The sequence below is a fragment of the Microcaecilia unicolor genome, chromosome 2 (genome assembly GCF_901765095.1).
Source record: "Microcaecilia unicolor chromosome 2, aMicUni1.1, whole genome shotgun sequence".
Classification (NCBI taxonomy): domain Eukaryota; kingdom Metazoa; phylum Chordata; class Amphibia; order Gymnophiona; family Siphonopidae; genus Microcaecilia; species Microcaecilia unicolor.
Window position 1 is genome coordinate 545,294,467 of NC_044032.1, and position 22,718 is coordinate 545,317,184.

Consider the following 22,718-nt stretch of genomic DNA (forward strand, 5'->3'; position numbering starts at 1 on the left):
TTCTGACTCTCACAGGCTCAACCTGGTTCCTCTCAGGCATCACCTCCCTCACATAGGTTGCTCTCACAAGACTTCTAAACTGCTCTCAGCTGCTCTCTGCTTGCTGTTGGGCAGCCAAGAGGTAAAAGACAAATGTTCTCTCTCCTTCCAGTGGTTTTTATTGAGTTTAAGGCAGCACTCAAAATGCTTTGTTATTCTGGTGCAGGCTTTGTTCAGCACCTAACCTTACGGCCCATGGAGCTTTCTCTCTCAGCTGTCAGCTTGGCAAAAAAGGAAAGCAAAAAGAAAAACTCCTTCACTGGGAGTTTACTCTCTTTCTATTTGCTTGGGGTATCGCTTCTTTTTATTTATTTATTTATTTATTTATTTGGATTTTGCTCACACCTTTTTCAGTAGTAGCTCAAGGTTAGTTACATTCAGGTACACTGGTTTTTAGTTGCTCCATGACTGATTTAGTGCTTAGGGATTCTCCCTCCACAGAGTTTGAAGTTCCAGCTTTTATAAGGCATAACAAAGTCTAAAAACTCTTTTCTTATATGGTCTTTAGGACCTTCCAGCTCTATGAGAGGGAGCACAGCTAGAAAATTCCTTGAGGCATGTATGTATGTCTATGAGGCTACCAGGGTTTGAACTACTCCTGAACAGTCAGCACGAAAAATATATCCAGTTGCTAGGGCAATTAGGAACACTTGGGTCACAACTGTGAACATGGTCTGGGGGGAGATGTAAAGAAGTGAGTCACTATGCTCTTCATTTTATAACTTGGCACTTAACATGTATACACCGAGTGCATGCATAAGTTATATAATACTAGCACTTACAGGAGTTGACTTATAGTTACATGCTCAAGTGCTAGTTTGGCACCAAGAGGTATTCCATAACTTTAGGGTCCCTTTTACTAAGCTGCGTTAAATGCTAACACATGCCTAATGCAGCAAAAATGGCCTAATGCGGATGAGCATTAATTTTGCCATTTTCATGTGCTAAGCGTGTAGCAATTGTTTATTTTCTTCTTCTCTCTTTTTTTTTTTTTTGAGGGAACATGTCAGGAATGAAGAATGGGTGTTTCCGCACTAACTGGCTAGTACATCTACATTACCACACACCTTTACAACCTCTGCATGGCCATATATTGAAAAAATGAAAAATAACCCTTTTGTTCAGCTGTGGAAAAAATGGCATAAGCACGCAGGAAAGACCCACGTAAGGGCGTGCTAAGGCCATTTCTTACCGCAGCATAGTAAAAGACCTCTTAGACTAGGGGTAGGCAGCCACAGTCCTTGAGAACCACAACCCAGTCAGGGTTTCAAGATTTCTACAATGAATATTCATGAGATCTATTTGCATATAATGAAAGTAGTACATGCAAATCGATCTCATACATTTTAATTGTGGAAATCCTAAATATTCGACTGGGTTTTGTGGCCCTTGAGGACCGTGGCTGCTCACCCCTGCCTCAGCGCATAATAATAAGGAGATGTGCAAGGTTGGAGGTGCATGGGCTTGTCCAACATTTACACATGTAACTTATAGAATACTGCTACACATTAAAGAGTATCCACAATGGCAAATTCAAATAGAAATACACAAGGTTGCTAGGATCAAATATTCATAAATCCTAAGAAAAAGGTTCCCACAAACCAAAAAGAACTCAAGCAGTAACACTTACATGTTAGGGTATGGTTCCTCAGTGATGCTATTCCGAAATTATTTCAAAGGAATACAGATTGCATCATAATCTTCATCAGTTCCATTGATCACTTAAATCTTCATCCATTTTATTCATCAAAGACATTTTTTCTTTTTTCTGTTTATATAAAAATGAAATCACTTATCTGAGCAGTTGAAACTAATAGGGGGATCAATGCTGACACGTGTTTCGCCAAAAGAGCTGTTTCAAGGTGCTCCCCTTTCACCACACTCCACACTGGTTAATTGCAGGATAACAAATTTCTTATTACTGTAGAACAAAGAAATCATGCTACCATTATTACAGATATATGCCTTTCCTACTGTGGCATTTCCATTGATTGCGAGGGCCTGATATTTTCCAGCTGCTAGGACAAATGAGTCAAGGGAATGAGTTATTGAAAGTCAGAGTGTTCCTGTGTTGGAAACAGTATTAAATGTTATAGAGATATTGGAACAATCAATACTTTGTTAGTATTGTAATCTTAATTGCCCATGTCTTATAACTGCTTCCCCCCCCCACCCACTTCAGGACCAAAACCCCCCGTAAATTTAGTCTACAATCCAAATTCTAGTTTCCCTAATAATTCTCCACCCCAGAATTCAGCCATCAGGCATTGTTGGAAAATTTCTCTCTGCCACACCTCCTCCCCATGATGATTGACATTTCTATCTTCTATCCTTCACTCCCCCTCCACCGTGACCAAATTTCTCTTTTTACCTCCTCTCCCAGCTGATGCTGACACTAAGGCTATGGCACTGAGCCAGTGTGGTGTCTTGAACTTCTGTATGGCATGTACAGATGCTTAAGAATCATACCAGCCCAGCACCATAAGCATGGTGTCAGGATTAGGAGAAGAGAAGAGAAGAGAAATCTGGTCATTGAGAGGGGGTGGAGCGTGGAGGAGAGAAATGCCAGATACCACTGGGGGCAGGGTGGAGGAGAGAAATGCTGGTCATCATGGGGGTATGGGCACCAGGGGAGTGACCGCTTCTCCAAACGGAGTTCTAACAGCACTGGTGCCTATTATTCTGGCAGCCTATGCAGTGCATGTGTCGCCTACGTAGTTTGCGCTCTGCTCCCCCTGGTGTCACAACCTGGCTATACTTCTGGTTGGGGGGTGGAGGAGAGAAATGCTGGACACCGCCAGAGATGGAAAGGGGAGATGGGAGGAGAAAATGCTGGACACCACCAGGGATGGGAAGGGGAGGGGAGAGAAGAAAAATGTATCTTACATCAACAATTTCAGGCTTCCTAAAAATTGAAGTGCTCTCTTTAATAGCCCACTCTAGACTAGAAAAAGCATATTTCTAATAATCACCGGAACATTTATTAGAATGAATACAGTAACTATTTTGCAATTGCATATAACTATTTTGCAATTGCATATAACTTGGACCCTTTATAGCTTTGATTTAGATACATGGAGGGGCATTTTTGATATGATGTCCAAATGGTGAAAAAACATTTATCGGAAATGTGCTAAAAACTAAGTCCATAATGGAAGAGGAAAATAAACATTTTCCAATATTCGAAAATACACTAAAAAAGGGTTAAAAAAAAAAGAAACACTGCAAACGTCATAGATATTTTGAGATAAACATTTCCACCAATTGGAAGTACACTACGCAAAATATGCAATGGTGGTAGTGGTTCCCATGTCGAGAAAACGTCCAGTGCAACGGCAGGACATTCCCTCCATGTGCGAAATGTGCATATATATCTATATCTATCTATCTATCTATCTATCTATCTATCTATCTATCTATCTATCTATCTATCTATCTATCTATCTATCTATCTATATATATGTATACCTCTGCACATGGAAGAATGAACCTCATTGTGGAAGTAATGTCTCTGCTAAGGGAGGCTAGTTTTTCAGTGCAGGAGTCTGAGCTCCTGGTCTTCTTGTGCTTCAGGCACAGGAGAGAGATATTCAAGTGCCACCACCATCTGCCATCCCACAATGTTTCCATAGGGTATGGAGATCCATCAGGAGCAGCCTGGAAAGGTGAGTGTGAAGCAATGATTCCCAGGATCATATCACCACTCATGTTCAAGCACCATACAGTGAATTCTTTTTTTGTTGTTGTTGCAATAAATTATATTGTGTTTTCACAATAAGGAATAACAAACCATTGATGAAATCAGAATGTCCAGAATATCCAATGTCAAGTAATTATGGGTCCCCCTTCGCTAACCATTAAATGCAGAAATGAGCGGTTGCACATATGTGAACCCCCTAAATCTCCCCATTCCCAGCATGCCACTCCACACCTGCATACTGATGGGAACATTGGCAGCAGCTCACCAAAGTACATGCAGCCACCCAAAGATACACCTGCTTTACCCCACTTCCCAGCAACAGTGCACATGCTCCACAGAAAGGCCACCATGCCATCTTCACTTCCCATGGCCACTTCAGCTCACACAGTACCTGTGCCTGTGTATTGCATACCCACCCTCTCAGCCCCCCAAATGTGGCTGTTGCCATCCGTCACGTGCTATGTGAGAAGCATTGTAAATGTCATAAAAAGTATGTAAGTGAAGCCAAGAAGCCCCATCATCTGAACCCTCTCGCCATCAACTTATGTTTTGCAGATGATTTGGTATAACCTCGAGGCGCTCAGGTACCGGTACAGGTGGATACGGCAGGAAGACCCAGGCCTCATCTGGCGCATGAGGGAATGCCTCAAGGTCAGACGTAAGTACCACTGACATTGCACCCCTATAACAGCTCTGTTCTGGATCAACGCCTGACTGTGCCCACAACCCTCATACTACTAGAATATGTTGTAGCCAACCCCAAATCTATGAGATGACATGGAAAGGAAGGTGGGGGAGGGGGAAGGGATGTTTGGACAGCACACTCTTGTGACCAATATAAAAGTGGCCAGTCAGTAGAAATGGCCAGCATGTTACATACACTTACATAGCTATGACACATGCCCATGAGTCACGGGGTGATATGCAGCCACTGGCACCAGTGCCGGCCCCAAGCCAGCTAGCATGATTACATTACAGATAGATTCCCCCAAACCTAGGTTTTCCACCTTGCAGTATGTAAACTGCCTTTCCCATGGGGGTTCCAGAAAAAGTGGCTATAAGAATGGGAGGAACAAACAGTATCTCTTGCCATCTCCCAGCCAGCTGTATGCCACATAGGCATGAGGATGCACACACACTCACATCCCTGACAAGAGCTGTAACAATATTCCCATCCATGCAACAGCGCAGTGGCATAGTACCTCCCAGCCAGTGCCTGGTCACCAACTTACACATGTAAATATCGACACATATGTGTAAGTTGCTGAGGTTCTTCTGTTCAGTATTTTAGTACAATGGCTGTTCCTGCTACAGGTGCTGATTAATGGTACCTGATCAAAATAGCCCCGACAACCCCTCCCCCCAAAACAGACAAAAAAAGTTCCTGACAAAAAGGCCTGTCCACAATTTAGCCCCTAACATATGAGCCCCCGAGTACTTTACCTGTTCTGCTCCTGTTCCAACTGCTGCAACTGTGTGTCTTTATGAGTCCTGTTGCTGTTTTGAGCCAAGGTATGTCTTCCGTTTGCCACTCCAGTTTCAGTGCTCACTGTCTGGAATGACTCCCTCTTCCTCCTGCCTGCTCTGTGTGGTCCGGTATCTCTCTTGCCCTTTCCCCCCACCTTTGGCGATCCTCCAATGTTCTTGTGGGCTGCCAGCAGCGTCAACAAGCTGCTTTGGCTGGCCCTGGAAGCACTCCCTCTGTTGTGTCCTGCATCATCTGATGCAACTTTCTATGTCCATGTAGGCAGGACACAACAGAGAGAACACTTCAGGGGCCAGTCGAAGCAGCTTGTTGATGCTGCCGGTGGACCACAGGTATATTGGAGGATAGCTGGGGGAGGGCGGGAGAGATACCAGACAGCAGAGGGTAAGCAGGAGGAAGAGAGAGACATGCTGGACTATGTTAGGAGGTGAGGATAGATGGAGATGCTAGACCTCCAGAGGGAGGGAGACAGAGTTTTTACTATACTTCTTATTTTTGTAAAGGACTATAGGCTATTTTGTTACAGGGACTGTTTTGTCAAGGGATATTTTGTTACGAGGCTATTTTGTTAGGAGCTGGGGGAGGGCGGGAGAGATACCAGACAGCAGAGGGTAAGCAGGAGGAAGAGAGAGACATGCTGGACTATGTTAGGAGGTGAGGATAGAGGGAGATGCTAGACCTCCAGAGGGAGGGAGACAGAGTTTTTACTATACTTCTTATTTTTGTAAAGGACTATAGGCTATTTTGTTACAGGGACTGTTTTGTCAAGGGATATTTTGTTACGAGGCTATTTTGTTAGGAGCCATTTTGTCGGGGCTATTTTGTCCAGGCTATTATATCAGAGTGCTGCTGATAAATACATATGAACTACTACATGTATTTTAGAACAGGCTCTGCATTGCTGGATGCTTTTCTAAAATAGTACCAGAATCATACACATTTCTTCCTGTACATATCAATTCCAGTTTCTATGTTCTATCTAAAATGGGGCTATATATGTATTAGAAAGTTGCACAGGAACAGAACCCCCCCCCCCCCCCCATTCCCACTTGAATTTAACCTGTCTCTACTGGAATATCCTCCATCCCTGCCTGTCCCCACAAGTAATCCCCTTCCCCTGTACTAAAATAACCTGACTTGTGGTAAAATGACCCAACTTAACAGTAGCCCATGTTGATAATTTTCCCTCTCAGTACTTAAGGGGATTTCAATGCTATCATCCATATGCATTAATTTTTTTAGTGCTATTATAATTACTAAGCTAGCTTAGTAACACAAGGGAAGATAGGTAGACTGGTCTGGAACTACACTTCTTGGGAACCCCGCAGGACCTGCGTCTATCCCCGAGGGAGTCCTCTGGACCTCAAGGGGATCCCAGCAGAAACTGCGGGATTCCCGCTAACCCCATTCCTGTGCAGTTCTCTACTATGTATATCCTGACTTTGTATTATTTGGTCATACTACTTAACGTAACCCACTTTTATGAGTTTCTTCTCGCTTTCTTTCAAACCTGAACTACTTAAAATATACAATAGCCTAAAGGCTGGTATCCTGCAGAGCAGAAATGCTTCCAGTAGATGCATGTAGATGTCACTCTTTATTAAAGTGAATGCTTCTGCAGAAGACTGGTTGTTTGTGTACTTGAGACCTAAATAAAGGGACAGAGTGGTGGCTGGTGGGATATGTGTAGAAAGTGTGGTTAGTCACTTGTATTGTATGTAATAAATGCCAGTGTACTATAGCAATACTATTATACCTGTTGCTTATTCTTTTTATAACACAGCACTGTACAAAACTGTATGAGGCAGTCCACGCTGGACAGAGTTTACAATTCAGTGAAGACAGACATACAGAACAAATAAGGGATTAGGGACTTCCATTTATTATGGGAATGAATATAACAAGATGGGTTTGAACAGGTGAAAAAGGGGTTAAGAGTTAACAGCATCCTCAAAAAGGTGAGCTTTTAGCCTGGATTTGAATAGGGCCAGATGATGTGCTGATTCAGAAAGTCTGTTCCAGATGTTCGGCCTAGCAAGATGGAAGGAATGAAGTCTGGAGAAGGTGGTGGAGGAGAAGGGTACAGATAAGAGTGACTTACCTGATGAATGGAGTTCCTGGGCAGGGAACCCTCACAATGTTTTCTCTTTGAGTGCTCAGACGTTTTGTCATTCTTTCCTGATACTTTTTTTTCCCAACTTAATTTCCATGGAAGAAAATATAGAGAAAGAAAATAATATTCCAAAGGTTTTATATTTAATTTTCCATTGGAGCGGAAAAAATAACATTTCCTCCCATAGGAAATAATGGGAGCTATATTATGTGACTAAAAATAAGACTGGCAGGACTGCTTTATCTATTTGAGGTAGAGGCCTCACGGAGGAAAATATAACCCACATCTGGAGCAGATGAGTAGCTATTTATTTATTTATTCATTTGACTTGCTTACAAGCCTCCATTACAATGTTTCTCTAGGCAAAGTACATAGACATACAATTAAAAATAACCCATTTAATTCTTCCCAGAGAGAAAACTAGTAATAGAAACATAGAAACATGATGGCAGATATGGGCTAAATGGCCAATTCAGTCTGCTCATCCTCAGTAACCACTAACTCCTCCTTTTCATAAGGGATCCCAGGTGTCTGGCCCACACTTCCTTAAATTCTGACAGTCCTCATCTCCACTACCTCCACCGGGAGGCTATTCCACACATCCACCACTCTTTCCTTGAAAGAGTGTTTTCTTAGATTTCTCCTAAGCCTATTTCCTCTTAACTTCACCCTATGCCTTCTCATTCCAGAGTTTACCTTCATTTGAAAAAGGCTTACCTCCTGTACATTAAAGCCACTGAGATATTTAAATGTTTCTCTCATATCCCTTCTCTCTTTCCTCACTTAATGTATGTTCATGTTGAGGTTCATAAGACTGTCCCTATATGTTTTATGATGGAGACCGCTTACCCACTTTGTATCCGCCCTGTGGACCAACTCCATCCTGTTTATATCTTTCTATAGGTGAGGTCTCCAGAATTGCACACAGTACGCTAAATGGGTCTCAGCAGAGACTTATACAAGGGCACCATTAGCTCTTTTTTCCTGCTGGTCATCCTTCTCCTTATACACTCAAGCATCCTTTTGGCTTTGACTGTCAACTTTTCTACCTGTTTGGCCACCTTAAGTTCATCAAAACCCATTACCCCCAAGTCCTGCTAATCTTTTGTACACAGAAATACTTCACCCCCCATATTGTACCGTTCTCTAATGGAGAGTATTATTCAGGTGGACTCTGCCTTTTCCAAGCACATAAGTACATAAGTACATAAGTACATAAGTAGTGCCATACTGGGAAAGACCAAAGGTCCATCTAGCCCAGCATCCTGTCACCGACAGTGGCCAATCCAGGTCAAGGGCACCTGGCACGCTCCCCAAACGTAAAAACATTCCAGACAAGTTATACCTAAAAATGAGGAATTTTTCCAGTCCATTTAATAGCGGTCTATGGACTTGTCCTTTAGGAATCTATCTAACCCCTTTTTAAACTCCGTCAAGCTAACCGCCCGTACCACGTTCTCCGGCAATGAATTCCAGAGTCTAATTACACGTTGGGTGAAGAAAAATTTTCTCCGATTCGTTTTAAATTTACCACACTGTAGCTTCAACTCATGCCCTCTAGTCCTAGTATTTTTGGATAGCGTGAACAGTCGCTTCACATCCACCCGATCCATTCCACTCATTATTTTATACACTTCTATCATATCTCCCCTCAGCCGTCTCTTCTCCAAGCTGAAAAGCCCTAGCCTTCTCAGCCTCTCTTCATAGGAAAGTCGTCCCATCCCCACTATCATTTTCGTCGCCCTTCGCTGTACCTTTTCCAATTCTACTATATCTTTTTTGAGATACGGAGACCAGTACTGAACACAATACTCCAGGTGCGGTCGCACCATGGAGCGATACAACGGCATTATAACATCCGCACACCTGGACTCCATACCCTTCTTAATAACACCCAACATTCTATTCGCTTTCCTAGCCGCAGCAGCACACTGAGCAGAAGGTTTCAGCGTATCATCGACGACGACACCCAGATCCCTTTCTTGATCCGTAACTCCTAACGCGGAACCTTGCAAGACGTAGCTATAATTCGGGTTCCTCTTACCCACATGCATCACTTTGCACTTGTCAACATTGAACTTCATCTGCCACTTGCACGCCCATTCTCCCAGTCTCGCAAGGTCCTCCTGTAATCGTTCACATTCCTCCTGCGACTTGACGACCCTGAATAATTTTGTGTCATCGGCGAATTTAATTACCTCACTAGTTATTCCCATCTCTAGGTCATTTATAAATACATTAAAAAGCAACGGACCCAGCACAGACCCCTGCGGGACTCCACTAACTACCCTCCTCCACTGAGAATACTGGCCACGCAATCCTACTCTCTGCTTCCTATCTTTCAACCAGTTCTTAATCCATAATAATACCCTACCTCCGATTCCATGACTCTGCAATTTCTTCAGGAGTCTTTCGTGCGGCACTTTGTCAAACGCCTTCTGAAAATCCAGATATACAATATCAACCGGCTCCCCATTGTCCACATGTTTGCTTACCCCCTCAAAAAAATGCATTAGATTGGTGAGGCAAGACTTCCCTTCACTAAATCCGTGCTGACTTTGTCTCATCAGTCCATGTTTTTGTATATGCTCTGCAATTTTATTCTTAATAATAGCCTCCACCATCTTGCCCGGCACCGACGTCAGACTCACCGGTCTATAATTTCCCGGATCTCCTCTGGAACCTTTCTTAAAAATCGGAGTAACATTGGCTACCCTCCAGTCTTCCGGTATTACACTCGATTTTAGGGACAGATTGCATATTTCTAACAGTAGCTCCGCAAGTTCATTTTTTAGTTCTATTAATACTCTGGGATGAATACCATATATCATTTTCAGTACTTTCTGAAAAAGCTCTGTGTCTTAATTTAGAATACTATCCAGCTTATAATTGAAAAAGAAAAACGTCTATTTTGCGACCCAAATCGGGAGATAGACGTTTATCTCACAAAAACGAATAAAGCGGTATAATCGAAAGCCGAATTTGGACGTTTTCAACTGCACTCCGTTGCGGATGTGGACAAAGTTGATGAGGGCGTGTCGAAGGTGTGGTGAAGGCGGAACTGGGGCGTGGTTATCGGGCGATCAGAGATGGGCGCCTTTCGCCGATAATGGAAGAAAAATATGCGTTTTTAGCGAGAATTTAGGGCACTTTTCCTGGACCCTGTTTTTCCACGAATAAGGCCCCAAAAAGTGCCCTAAATGACCAGATGACCACTGGAGGGAATCGGGGATGACCTCCCCTGACTCCCCCAGTGGTCACAAACCCACTCCCACCACAAAATATGCCGTTTCACAACTTTTTATTTTCACCCTCAAATGTCATACCCACCTCCCTGGCAGCAGTATGCAGGTCACTGGAGCAGTTATTAGGGGGTGCAGTGGACTTCAGGCAGGTGGACCCAGGCCCTTCCCCCCCCCCACATGTTACACTTGTGCTGGTAAATGGGAGCCCTCCAAACCGCCCCCCAAACCCACTGTACCCACATGTAGGTGCCCCCCTTCACCCCTTAGGGCTATAGTAATGTTGTAGACTTGTGGGTGGTGGGTTTTGAGGGGCATTTGGGGGGCTCAACACCCAAGGGAAGGGTGCTATGCACCTGGGAGCTCTTTTACCTTTTTTTTGTTTTTGTAAAAGTGCCCCCTAGGGTGCTGGGTTGGTGTCCTGGCATGTGAGGGGGACCAGTGCACTACGACTCCTGGCCCCTCCCACGAACAAATGCCTTGGATTTATTCGTTTTTGACCTGGGCGCTTTCATTTTCCATTATCACTGAAAAACAAAAACGCCCAGCTCACAAATTGTCGAATAAAACATGGACGTCTATTTTTTCGAAAATACGGTTCGGTCCGCCCCTTCACGGACCCGTTCTCGGGGATAAACGCCCATGGAGATAGACGTTTTTGTTCAATTATGCCCCTCCATATATACAAAACAATATAGATATTCAGCAATTATGTACCTTCTGGACACCAAAACCATGGGGGTGGGAAGTTGACGTCTTACACTTTGTTAACTGTTATTGCTGATGGTCATGTTTGTAATCTGATGTGAAATATGACTTGCCAAATAAAATCTGTATTCACTCCAAAATAGCACAGACCAAACCCTTAAGACAGTTGCTGAGTTAACTTGTTGGGCTTTAGCGTCAATCAGTTTTTGTTGTCAAATTATCTGTGCCACAGAGGATCTTTATAAAATTATTCAGGGCTTTCTTTAGGGGATATTCAGTGATAGTGAGTACTGGCACTTTTTCCATTCCCTGCTAAAATTGACCCACAGTCTTCAAGTATTAATGACAGTCCTGGCTTTGACCCGTTTATATACACACATGAAGGGTTGCCCTCCTTCCTTCTCCAGGGAGAAAGATTATCTTTAGACAATCTCTGCAGGCCCATGGGAGAATGTGGACGCGCATGCTGCAGCCCACACAGAATAACTGAGCAATAACCCTGCAAATTTGGGAGACAACAGGTTACAGAGGCTGAGCTGTCAAGACAATAAAGATATGTAATACCCATGGAATGGTTATTACTAAAGTGATTTTTCCAGAGTCCTAGGGGGAGGGAGGTCCCTGCCAGAGGGTTGGAGTGGTAGGATTAGGGTCACCAACCCCTCTTGCACCCCTGCCCTGCCTCCTGTTGCACCCCGCCCTGTCTCATCATACCCCACCCCACCTCTTGTCACTTTGACCCCCCAAAGAAAGCCAGATTCCCTCTCTCCCCCATTTAGATCCCCTCCCCAATTTTCCAGCCTCCCTCTACCCACATAACTCCATTCACTACCCCTCCCCTCTTTTACCTTAGTGTGGTGCCCTGGTGGTCTAGTGACCTCTTTGAGGAAGGAAAGAGTCCCCTCGTTCCTGCCTGGCATGTCTGCAGACTGTCTTTCTCCTGGCACTGATTCAAAATGGCTGCTGAGAGTTCAAGCAGTGATATTTCAACACCTCTGAAGAAGTCTCGCAAGGCCACTGCTTGAACTCTCAGCAGCCATTTTGAATCAGCGTCAGGAGAAGGACAGTCTGCAGTTGGACCGGGCAGGAAAGAGGGGGCTCTTTCTTGCTCCAAAGAGGTCACTAGACCACCAGGGCACCACACTAAGGCAAAGGTATTTGTGACCTGGATTGGCCACTGTTGGAAACAGGATGCTGGGCTTGATGGACCTTTGGTCTTTCACAGTATGGCAATACTTATGTACTTAAGGGAAAGGGAGAATAGGACACCCTCCCACCAGCCTGCCCGTTCATCTGCAAATCTGAACAAATGGGCAGGCTGGCAAAACCTGCCCGGTTGCCTGGCCAGGTCCTCAAAAAGAGGACATGTCTGAGTAAAACTGGATGTATGGTAACCCTAGGTAGGATGTACCTGGGTGGGAGAAAGCCCAGCTCATGGGGAGTAGTTTGAAATAAAATGCAGAGAAATAGTGCCCTGGTACTGAAAAATGATTGGGGTGGGGGAGTCTAGAAGGAGATAAAGCTATGCCCTTTAGGGGGTCTTTGGTTGCTTACGGGGCTTTGGTTGATGCAGGACTGGAGCTGCCTGTACATCCCCTGCCATTGACTGGGAGAAGAGAAAGGAGAGTCCTGAGAATTGGACAGATCCACTGGCTTAGAGAGGCAGGTTGCAGCTCCAATAAGTGGCAACCAGGAGACAGTCTGCTATGGGTGGGTAGAAGAAGGTCCAGCCCGGGAGCAGGGGATTGGAGCCAGGGAGAGCTTGTCCCAGAACCAGAGTGGACCTAAGTTGGGTCAACGCTGAAAGAGGGTCAGATAAGGGGGGGGGGGGGGTCTGAGCCAGCAAAAGTGAATCAGTGTTAAAAAGAGGAGTACAGCTTTTGGGGATAAAATCTCTCTACAGGACGGGCATGGACAGGAGAAACTGTATATATGTAAATAGCCCTAAATGAGAATTCCCTGTAAATAAACCTGAGGATGATAGTGGCAAAAGTATTCCCCCTAGGAATTACAGAAGTTGAAAGTTGGATGCTTTGGATACTTTGCAAATACCCACTATCTAATTTAAGGGGGTATTTACAGAACAGTGCTTAGGCCAATTATTGACATCTATAAGCATGTGTTCTTTTCATTGTGGAAACTCAAGCGGATAAAATCTTTCTTCCCTAGAGAAGTATTTCGATATCTAATTCAATCACTGGTATTAAGTCACCTACTACTACTTAACTTTTCTAAAGCGCTACTAGGGTTACGCAGCGCTGTACAATTTCACAAAGAAGGACAGTCCCTGCTCAAAGGAACTTACAATCTAAAGGACAAAATGTGCAGTCAATCAATTTGGGGCAGTCTAGATTTCTTGAATAGGGGTATAATGGTTAGGTGCCGAAAGCGACATTGAAGAGATGGGCTTTGAGTAAGGATTTGAAGATGGGCAGGGAGGGGGCTTGGCGTATGGGCTCAGGGAGTTTATTCCAAGCATAGGGTGAGGCAAGGCAGAAAGGGCGGAGCCTGGAGTTGGCAGTGGTGGAAAAGGGTACTGAGAGGAGGGATTTGTCCTATGAGCGGAGGTTTTGGGTAGGGGCATAAGGGGAGATGAGGGTAGAGAGGTAATGAGGGGCTGCAGATTGAGTGCATTTCTAGGTTAGTAAGAGAAGCTTGAATTGTATGCGGTATCTGATCGGAAGCCAGTGAAGTGACTTGAGGAGAGGGGTGATATGAGCATATTGGTCCAGGCGGAAGATAAGATGCACAGCAGAGTTCTGAACGGATTGAAGGGGGGATAGATGGTTAAGTGGGAGGCCAGTGAAGAGTAGGTTGCAGTAGTCAAGGCGAGAGGTAATGAGAGCGTGGTGTGCTCAGAGAGGAAAGGGCAAATTTTGCTGATGTTATAGAAAAAGAAGCTACAGATCTTGGCTGTCTGCTGGATATGCGCAGAGAAGGAGAGGGAGGAGTCGAAGATGACTCCGAGGTTGCGGGCAGATGATGACACAGGGAGGATGAGGGTGTTATCGACTATCCAAAACCATCTCAACTTTAGGAAATTACTCAAGACCAGCCTATTCCAGAAGACCTACCCCCAGGCTCCAACATAAAATCCAGGCTCCAACATAAAATCCAAAGTCCTTCAAAACAGCATATAAATGGACTATTTTGGACTCTTTTACCTTTACCCTTTTTCCCTTATACCCTGATGTTTCTATCCACTCTGACCACCACAATCTATTGTATTTGTATAACTACTGGACCGGCGATAGCCTTTTCGGTCTATTGTAAGCCACATTGAGCCTGCAAACGTGGGAAAATGTGGGGTATAAATGTGATAAATAATATGTGCACTCATGCATGCATAAATTTTACAATTCTGCATAAACATAAGCAGCCAGTATTTAGATTTGCCATTTACATGTAGAAGTGCCTTATTCATGAATTTTCATTGACTCTATCCATATTCTGCCGCTGAAATTTTATACTGACTGCTCCAGTACTATCTCTATAGTGCTGGGGAGAAGTGATAGCATTCTGTTTAGCTATATGGATAGTAGCGATATATAGTCACTATCCCCTGAATTCTTTCTACCAAATTTGGGCATGCAGGGCAGATGTGCTTGCAAATTAATGAGTTAATGAGGTGTCAACAATTATTGACATTAATTGGCACAACTTTGAATTTACACATGCATCTGATGATTAAGAGACCTTGAGACAGTGTCTGAACTATCTGATGAACAGTGTAATTGTGCAGACATGGAGATAGTGGGACTGATATTCAGATCATGGAAGTTAGACCGGCTAACTCCAGCGGTCGGCGCTAAGCCCAGATTTTCAATGCCGGGCCATTTCCGGTGACCGGCATTGAATATTCATTTTATTTCTGGCCAGTTTGAAGATAATCATCTGAGACAATATTCAAGACTTAGCCAGTTATCTTCAAACTGGCGAAAGATATACCAGGTTTTCAAGAGGCCATATATGGCGACTACACCTAGTTTAAAAATCGTGGCTAGCCAGTTATATCGCGTGATATAACTGGCTATCTGCTATCCAGGGATATTCAGTTGGGGATAGTCAGTTATCCCCTGTAGAATTCTGGCAGATAGCCAGTTAAGCTTATAAGAGCAGAGGAATAGCCTAATGGTTAGTACAACCTGGGTTCAATTCCTACTGCAGCTCCTTGTGACCTTGGGCAAGTCACTTAACCCTCCATTAGCCCAGGTACAAAAAACTTAGATTGTGAGCCCACTAGGGACAGAGAAAGTATCTGCATGTAATGTGTACAGCACTGTATACATCTTGTAGCACTACAAAAATGATTAGTAGTAATAGTTAAGCACTTCAGTCATTCTGGCTAGATAAATAGTACTAAATATCAGGTGGAATGTCAAAATGTTTAGTGTTTGTTTTGTTTAATTATATCATTTTAATATTATGAATGTATTAATTGTAATCCACCTAGAACATTGTGGATTCAGCAGGTATGTTTTAGATAGATAAATAAATAAATAAATAAATAAATAAAATAAATCTGCTTGCACATTATTCTATAACACTGCACACTTGAATTGTCTTGCATGCAATCCAAAAGAGGGCATGGCCATGGAAGGGGCATGGGTGAGTCAGGGGTGTTCCCAAAATTTGGGGGCAGTGTTATGGAAACCAAAGTTACATGCTCAACTTGCACGCCAGGACTTACACCAGGTTTCAGCAGGAGTAAATCCTCATGCTCAAATTTGGACACAGGAATCTGTGCTGTCTGAAGTGTTTTTTATGGAATAGCACTTAGCACAGATTTTTCCTGGTGCCTAAATTTGAGTGCTATTTATTGAATCTGGCCTCTGGGCCTAATTCTACAATAGTAAGGTGCCTGATTTATTTGTGCTTATACACAAGGCACAGCGAAGGTGACTTCGAAAAATGAAAAGACGATGTAACGGTAATACATAGCTTTATTAATTATCATCTGAGACGCGACATGAGTCATGTTTCAGCTAATCTGACCTGCATCAGAAGTCTGAAAAGGATGTTTGATAAAGTAACTGGTAGCTGCCAGTAAGGCGCTCTCCTTTAAAAACAAATGTATCCTGCCAACACCACACAGTTCAAAAGTCTCAAAACAACTGTAGTCCAACTCACATAGTCACTAGTGGAACTGAGACTATCCAGCTCATTTTCGAAAGTGATTGCCGGCGATCTTCCGACACAAATCGGGAGATCGCCGGTGATCTCCTGATCCCGGCCAAATCGGTATTATCAAAAGCCGATTTTGGCCGGCCTCAACTGCTTTTTTGTCGCGGCGCCGGCCAATCTTCAAGGGGGCATGTTGGTAGGGTAGTGAAGGTGTGACGGGGGAAGGGCGGGGACGTGGGTACGAGATGGCCGGCTTCGCCTTATAATGGAAAAAAAGTGGCCGGTTCGAATGAGCATTTCACTGGATGACCTTGGTCCATTTATTTTTGAGGACCAAGTCTCAAAAAAGTGCCCCAATTGACCAGATGACCACCGGAGGGAAGCAGGTATCTCCTCCCCGTACTCCCCCAGGGGTCACCAACCCCCTCCCACCCCAAAAAATAAAATAAAACATTTTTTTGCCAGCCTGTATGCCAGCCTGAAATGTCATACCCAGCTCCTTGACAGCAGTATGCAGGTCCATGGAGCAGTATTTAGTGGGTGCAGTGCACTTCAGGCAGGTGGACCTAGGCCCACCCCCCTACCTGTTACAGTTGTGGTGATAAATATTGAGCCCACCAAAACCCCCCCAAACCCACTGTACCCACATGTAGGTGCCCCCCTTCACCCCTTAGGGCTATGGTAATGGTGTAGAGTTGTGGCGAGTGGGTTTTTTGGGGGGGGAATTGGGGGGGCTCAGCACACAAGGTAAGGGAGCTATACTCCTGGCACCTATTTTTGGTTTTTTTAAAAATATTTAGAAGTGCCCCCTAGGGTGTCCGGTTGCTGTCCTGGCATGTCAGGGGGACCAGTGCACTAGAAATGCTGGCTCCTCCCACGATCAAATGCCTTGCATTTTGCCGGGTTTGAGATGGCCGGGCCCGGTTTGCGTTATGGCTTGAAAACGAAGCCGGCCATCTATGTAAACCCGGCGATCCTACTCTAAACCCGGCAATCGATTTAGCCGGCCCCAACCGTATTTTGAAAATAAGGTTTGCTCCGCCCCTTTGCGGAGCTGGCTCCGAAGATGGCTGGCCATCAATTTGACTGGCGCCGTTCGATTATGCCCCTCCATGTGAGTTGGACTACAGTTGTCTTAAGACTGTGAGATTTTGTGTTCGAATGTTTGTGCTTGTGTCATTTGGGCATGTTGTTGACATGTACCTGCTGTGACAGAACAGTGGGGTTTTAAACCTATGATTACTATTTTATTTCCTGCTTGAAATAGATGGCGAGGAAATAGGCGAGTAACAAAGAATTCTATTATGGGGAGGTATGGAAGCCTTTCTTTCAGCCTTTTAATCTGTGTGGAAATGCAAAAAGGGGGAAAGAGAGATTACATAACTATTTACACATAGGGTTTCCATTATGGTACCTTTGGTAGTCCACTGCAGATAGACTGTAACTGCTCCCCACCATAGCATGTGTCCACTCGAAGCCTCCTAGTGTGGTCTTTTGTGGCTTCAATATATGGTATATGGTTGGCTGCATTGAGGTTTCTAAGGGCCATAGACATGCACAAATACCTTTGTACAATCCTTAGGCTTGCTTTTTCTACTCAATTTTTAACAGTGAGTTTTGCCTTCATGTGGGTTTGACCTACATGACATACATGATGATGGAGGAAGAGTGCGCTGTGGTGATAGATGGGTGATTATTGTCACTCCCAACATAACATAACACCAGATGACCCTTAGCTTTCCAATCCCCTCAACAGGCACATGGGATCTCTAGATGGTATGGATGGTATGGATGGGCAGGCTAGATAGTCCATATGGTCTTTATCTATCTTTATTTTTCTATGTTTCTATGTCTATGCTTTTATTTAACTTTCAAACCTTCAGCCTCCCCCAACAGTTTAACCTCCCCTAGCCTCCCCAAACAGTTTAACCTCAACAAACATGATGATTACATAAATATATGCCCTGGTAAGGTACTGCTGAGTTTTTTGCATCCTCTGCACAGATTGTGACTTCTCTTCTCTCCCTTTCTGAGCCCAAATGCAATAATGCTCTGAGTCAGTGTTGCTGCTATGTCCATAGGCCTTCTGCAAATCCAGCCCCCATGTGTCATAATAGTGCATGCATGGATCCAGTCTTACACATTTATTTCTCTTGCATATCCAATCAACAAACATCCTTTCTGTGATGGCCCTCTAACAGCACTTACTTCTCTCAGGATACCTGTCTCTGCATTAGATGTTTTCTGCAGGCTCTGCCACACGCTCCTGATTTTAACATTGTCTCTCGTTTGGCCAGATTATGGGGCAACTTCCTCATCTTTGGGAATATAAACCTGGCCAGTAGGAGGGTGTCTGTACCACCAAAATGTGCCATCTTGATAGTGACCACCATTTTCTTGATGTCCTCACACCAGTGATGTCATTTCCTACTTCAAGCACATATGTGCACACAATTACAATAGTGCACACACTGGATGCTCAACACATTTCAGAGCTTACATTTCCACCATTACATGTAGCCACTTAAGCACACCCAATTTGGCGTGCATACATAACGTTAAGCACCTTTATAGAACTGACTCCTATCTGTCTAGCTACATTGTCTACATTAAACTGCTTAGCCATACATATAGTCAGTCACTGATACCTGTATAGCTCAGCAGTTATATGTATATTGGTATTGCATACATGGGAGCCAACCTTTCAAAATGATTGGGGTGTTAAACCAAAGGAAATTACCCCTCCCTGGACACTGTCAAGGAGTTTGCTCAAAATTGGGGGTGCTCAAGCACCCATAGCACTGGTTCTTATGGCTACATATACCTGAACATTTTAAAAGCCAGTCATGATATTTCAAACAAAACACTGGCTGCGAGTTTTAAATATTGACCTGTAAGCCTTCTAGGTTTAGGGAAATACCTACTATACCTGAATGTAACTCACCTTCAGCTATTGGTAAAATAGTATGAGTCAAATAACCCCCCTGCTTACAAAACTACGCTAGCGGTGAATGGGCTGTGTCGACATTAGTGCACCAGCCGCCCTAGCGTGGCTTTGTAAACAGGGGGATACGTGAGCACCTGAAATGTTTTTGGGCCTAAAAATCAGCATAAACAAAATGAGTCAATTGTCAAATCCTTCAAGTAATTTGGACAGCACTATTCTTTGATATCATCTGCTACCACAATCACTTCTGTAACTGTTATATTTAGGCTGCACAAAATTCAAACTTTTTACATTTCTGGATCATTCCTAGCAGTGAAGAGAATAATCGCATTCTGGATCCCGTGCAGCTTTCGGCAAAGTTGCCATGGCAACCTCTAATACATTCCTTGGCCTGATCGGGAGCAAGATTCAGCAGCTATGTGCAGTGAATTAAAATAAAAATTTATACTTGAACTTCCTAGATCATATGTATTTATGATACGAGTGTCCAAATTCAGCCCTCAAGGGCCTGAAACAGGTTAGGCTTTCAGGATATTCCTAATGAATATGCATGAAACATATCTGCATGAATGCTACCTCATCTGTATGCAAATCTATCATGTATATAATGGCTAGTGCAGTGACCTTTGAAACAGGGGAATTAGGTTCAGTTCCCACTGCAGCTCCTTGTGACCCCTGAGCAAGTCATTTAATCCTCCTTGCCCCAAGTACAAAACTTAATTAGCCCATTAGAGACAAAGGGGCCAATATTCAGACCATTGGGGGTAGCTGGATTACCTCCTGCAGTCAGCGCTAAGCCCAGATATTCAATGTCGGGCTGTTTTTGGTGACTGGCATTGAATATCCGGTTTATTTTTGGCTGGTTTAAATTTAACCAGCCAAGCCAATATTCAGCGCTGGCTGCTTAAGTTTAAGCCGACCAAAGATAGGCCTACTATTTTGGCAGCCTAATTTGGCCACTAAAAGTAGCCAGCAATGTGCTAAATATCAACAGATAACCAATTATATAGCATGATAGAATTGGCTATTTGCTAAACGCTAACAGTCAATATTCAGCAGAAGATAGCTGATACTTGGCGCATGTACTGTTAATGGCACATGTAACTTACTATGATAATTAGCTACTAATTGGTGTTAACTACCAATTGGTTATAATGTGTTGACTGGCATTAATTATCAGTTATGCATATAATTGCTCTTAGTCGGGATTCTGTAAATTGGGCATACAAAATCCATAGCACACAGCTGGAAGGGGGTATTAACCTGGAAGGGACATGGACAAGTCAGAGTCTTTTACCTCTGTAGAATAAAGACCATCTTCTGTTGTGAGGAACACTGAAATCCCAGGGTAAATAAACAGAAAACAAAAGAAAGTGGAAAACAGACCAGGCTAACCAGGAAAATAGGAGGAGGCTTCTAAAGATGGTAAGATATTTATTGGTGAAGGCTCGACACAGCACTGTGTCTTGGCACTGAGCCTTCCTCAGGAGCCTTCATATGATGAATGTGAAAACTTCTAGAACCCTTTTTTATATAATTCTAATTGTAAAAAAATATAATACATTTCCTATTTCTTTTCTACCATAGTTTTCGTTTATGCAATGATTTGTGATGTAATGACAGTGCAAAATAGCATCTGTAAGCAATTTTCTGACATTAGTTAATTTATGCTCACATCTTTCTGAAGCAGAAAGAATTCCTATTAGACACTTTCTTGTTATCATCAGGGTCAATATTCAGTCATTCACGGGGCCAGCCACTGATTTTCACTGGCATTATCTGGAAATAGCTGCTAGAAATTAGCCCTCTCCTCAAGTCACTTCACTGGCTCCCTTTCCGTTTCCGCATTCAATTCAAACTTCTCTTATTGACCTATAAGTGCATTCACTCTGCCGCTCCCCAGTACCTCTCCACTCTTGTCTCTTCCTACGCCCCCCTCGGGTACTCCGTTCTGTGGATAAATCTCTCTTGTCTGTCCCATTCTCCTCTACTGCTAATTCCAGACTCCGTTCCTTTTATCTCGCTGCATCTCACGCCTGGAATAGACTTCCCGAGCCTGTACGTCTAGCTCCGTCTTTGGCCATTTTCAAATCCAGGCTAAAAACCCACCTCTTTAACATTGCTTTTGACTCCTAACCACTACTCACTTGCCCTGCACCCTTTTTATCCCCAGCTCTCTTTAATTCCCTTACCTCTTAGTTGTCTGTCTGTGTGTTTGTCCTATTTAGATTGTGAGCTCTTTGAGCAGGGACTGTCTTTTTCATGTATGGTGTACAGCGCTGCGAATGCCTTGTAGCGCTATAGAAGTGATAAGTAGTAGTAGTAGTAGAAATCTTTACTGACCACCCTGGCACTATCTGGATAGTCAATCAAATAGATAGGACTAAATCTTCATGTGCAGGGACACTGTAAACTTCAAAAATCTACTCCTAGCAACATACAAACTTCACATTGTTTTATAAATCAAAGCATATTTTTATGAAAGCTGGATCTTCAGATCTTACAACACAAGAGTCACAGAATCAATTTTCTTAAGCAACGCTGTGCAAATCATCATCGATCCAAATTTTATTTTTAATTTTCAAAATTTTAAACTGTTTCTTATAAACTGTGCTGCAATAAAAAAAATAAAGCTACTTAGCTTCCGACAGTAGGATAGTGTCAGGGTGGTCTTAGGACATAGCCAAGGTGGAGGGTATCTGGATAGCCTCCACTGGCTGTCCTGTATTCACATGTTCAGCACCGCTATCTGGGTATGGCTTGGCACTGAATACAAATGTTTAAATGTTGGGAAGATATATTGAATTTTATCCATACTTTCTGTCTTTTTTGAACCCTCATTATGCACTGAAAGAAGATAAAATCTGAAAATTAGACAAGTAAAATATGAAAAATACATGAACATTCATAATGAATATTTGCCATGTGCCTCAGTGAGCCTTTGCCATTACATATTTACAGCTATCTAGTTACTGAATCTGCAAATACTGTGGAATGGCACTCCTGTGTACAATCAGGAAATTAAAGCTTTTTTTTTGAGGGAAAGAAATAACTTGTATTTTTGTACATAGAGACAAGTGGAACTGTTTTGAATCAACAATTCTGGGCTCTACATATCTAGATATACAATTGACTGTGTTGCACACACTATTATGAGAGTAACAGAAGCCTTTCTTAACTGCATAATACTTTCCAAATGAAGACTGAGTGAATATTGCGTCAATATTGCTTGTCCTACCTTTCCTGCTCATCCATATTCTAGTTTCTCTAGTCATTGCCCACATGTTCAGGCAACAACTATGCTAGTATTCATACCTATTTAGATTGCTGCAAAGCTTTGTTATTAGACATGCAAAGGG

At 43.3% G+C, this 22,718-nt stretch overlaps 1 protein-coding gene across 2 annotated transcripts in view; it reads left to right on the forward strand.

The window, feature by feature from the left end:
• The window catches only part of GRXCR1 (glutaredoxin and cysteine rich domain containing 1), a 125,260-nt gene that overhangs the window by 28,662 nt on the left and 73,880 nt on the right, over positions 1-22,718 (forward strand). Inside the window, exon 2 of one of the 2 annotated variants that reach the window (XM_030192626.1) lies at positions 5,694-5,698. The exons of the other annotated variant lie outside the window; for it this stretch is intronic. Within the exon in view, the coding sequence (XP_030048486.1) occupies positions 5,694-5,698 (5 nt within the window). The remainder of the gene's footprint in view (positions 1-5,693; positions 5,699-22,718) is intronic. 2 annotated transcript variants of the gene reach the window in all.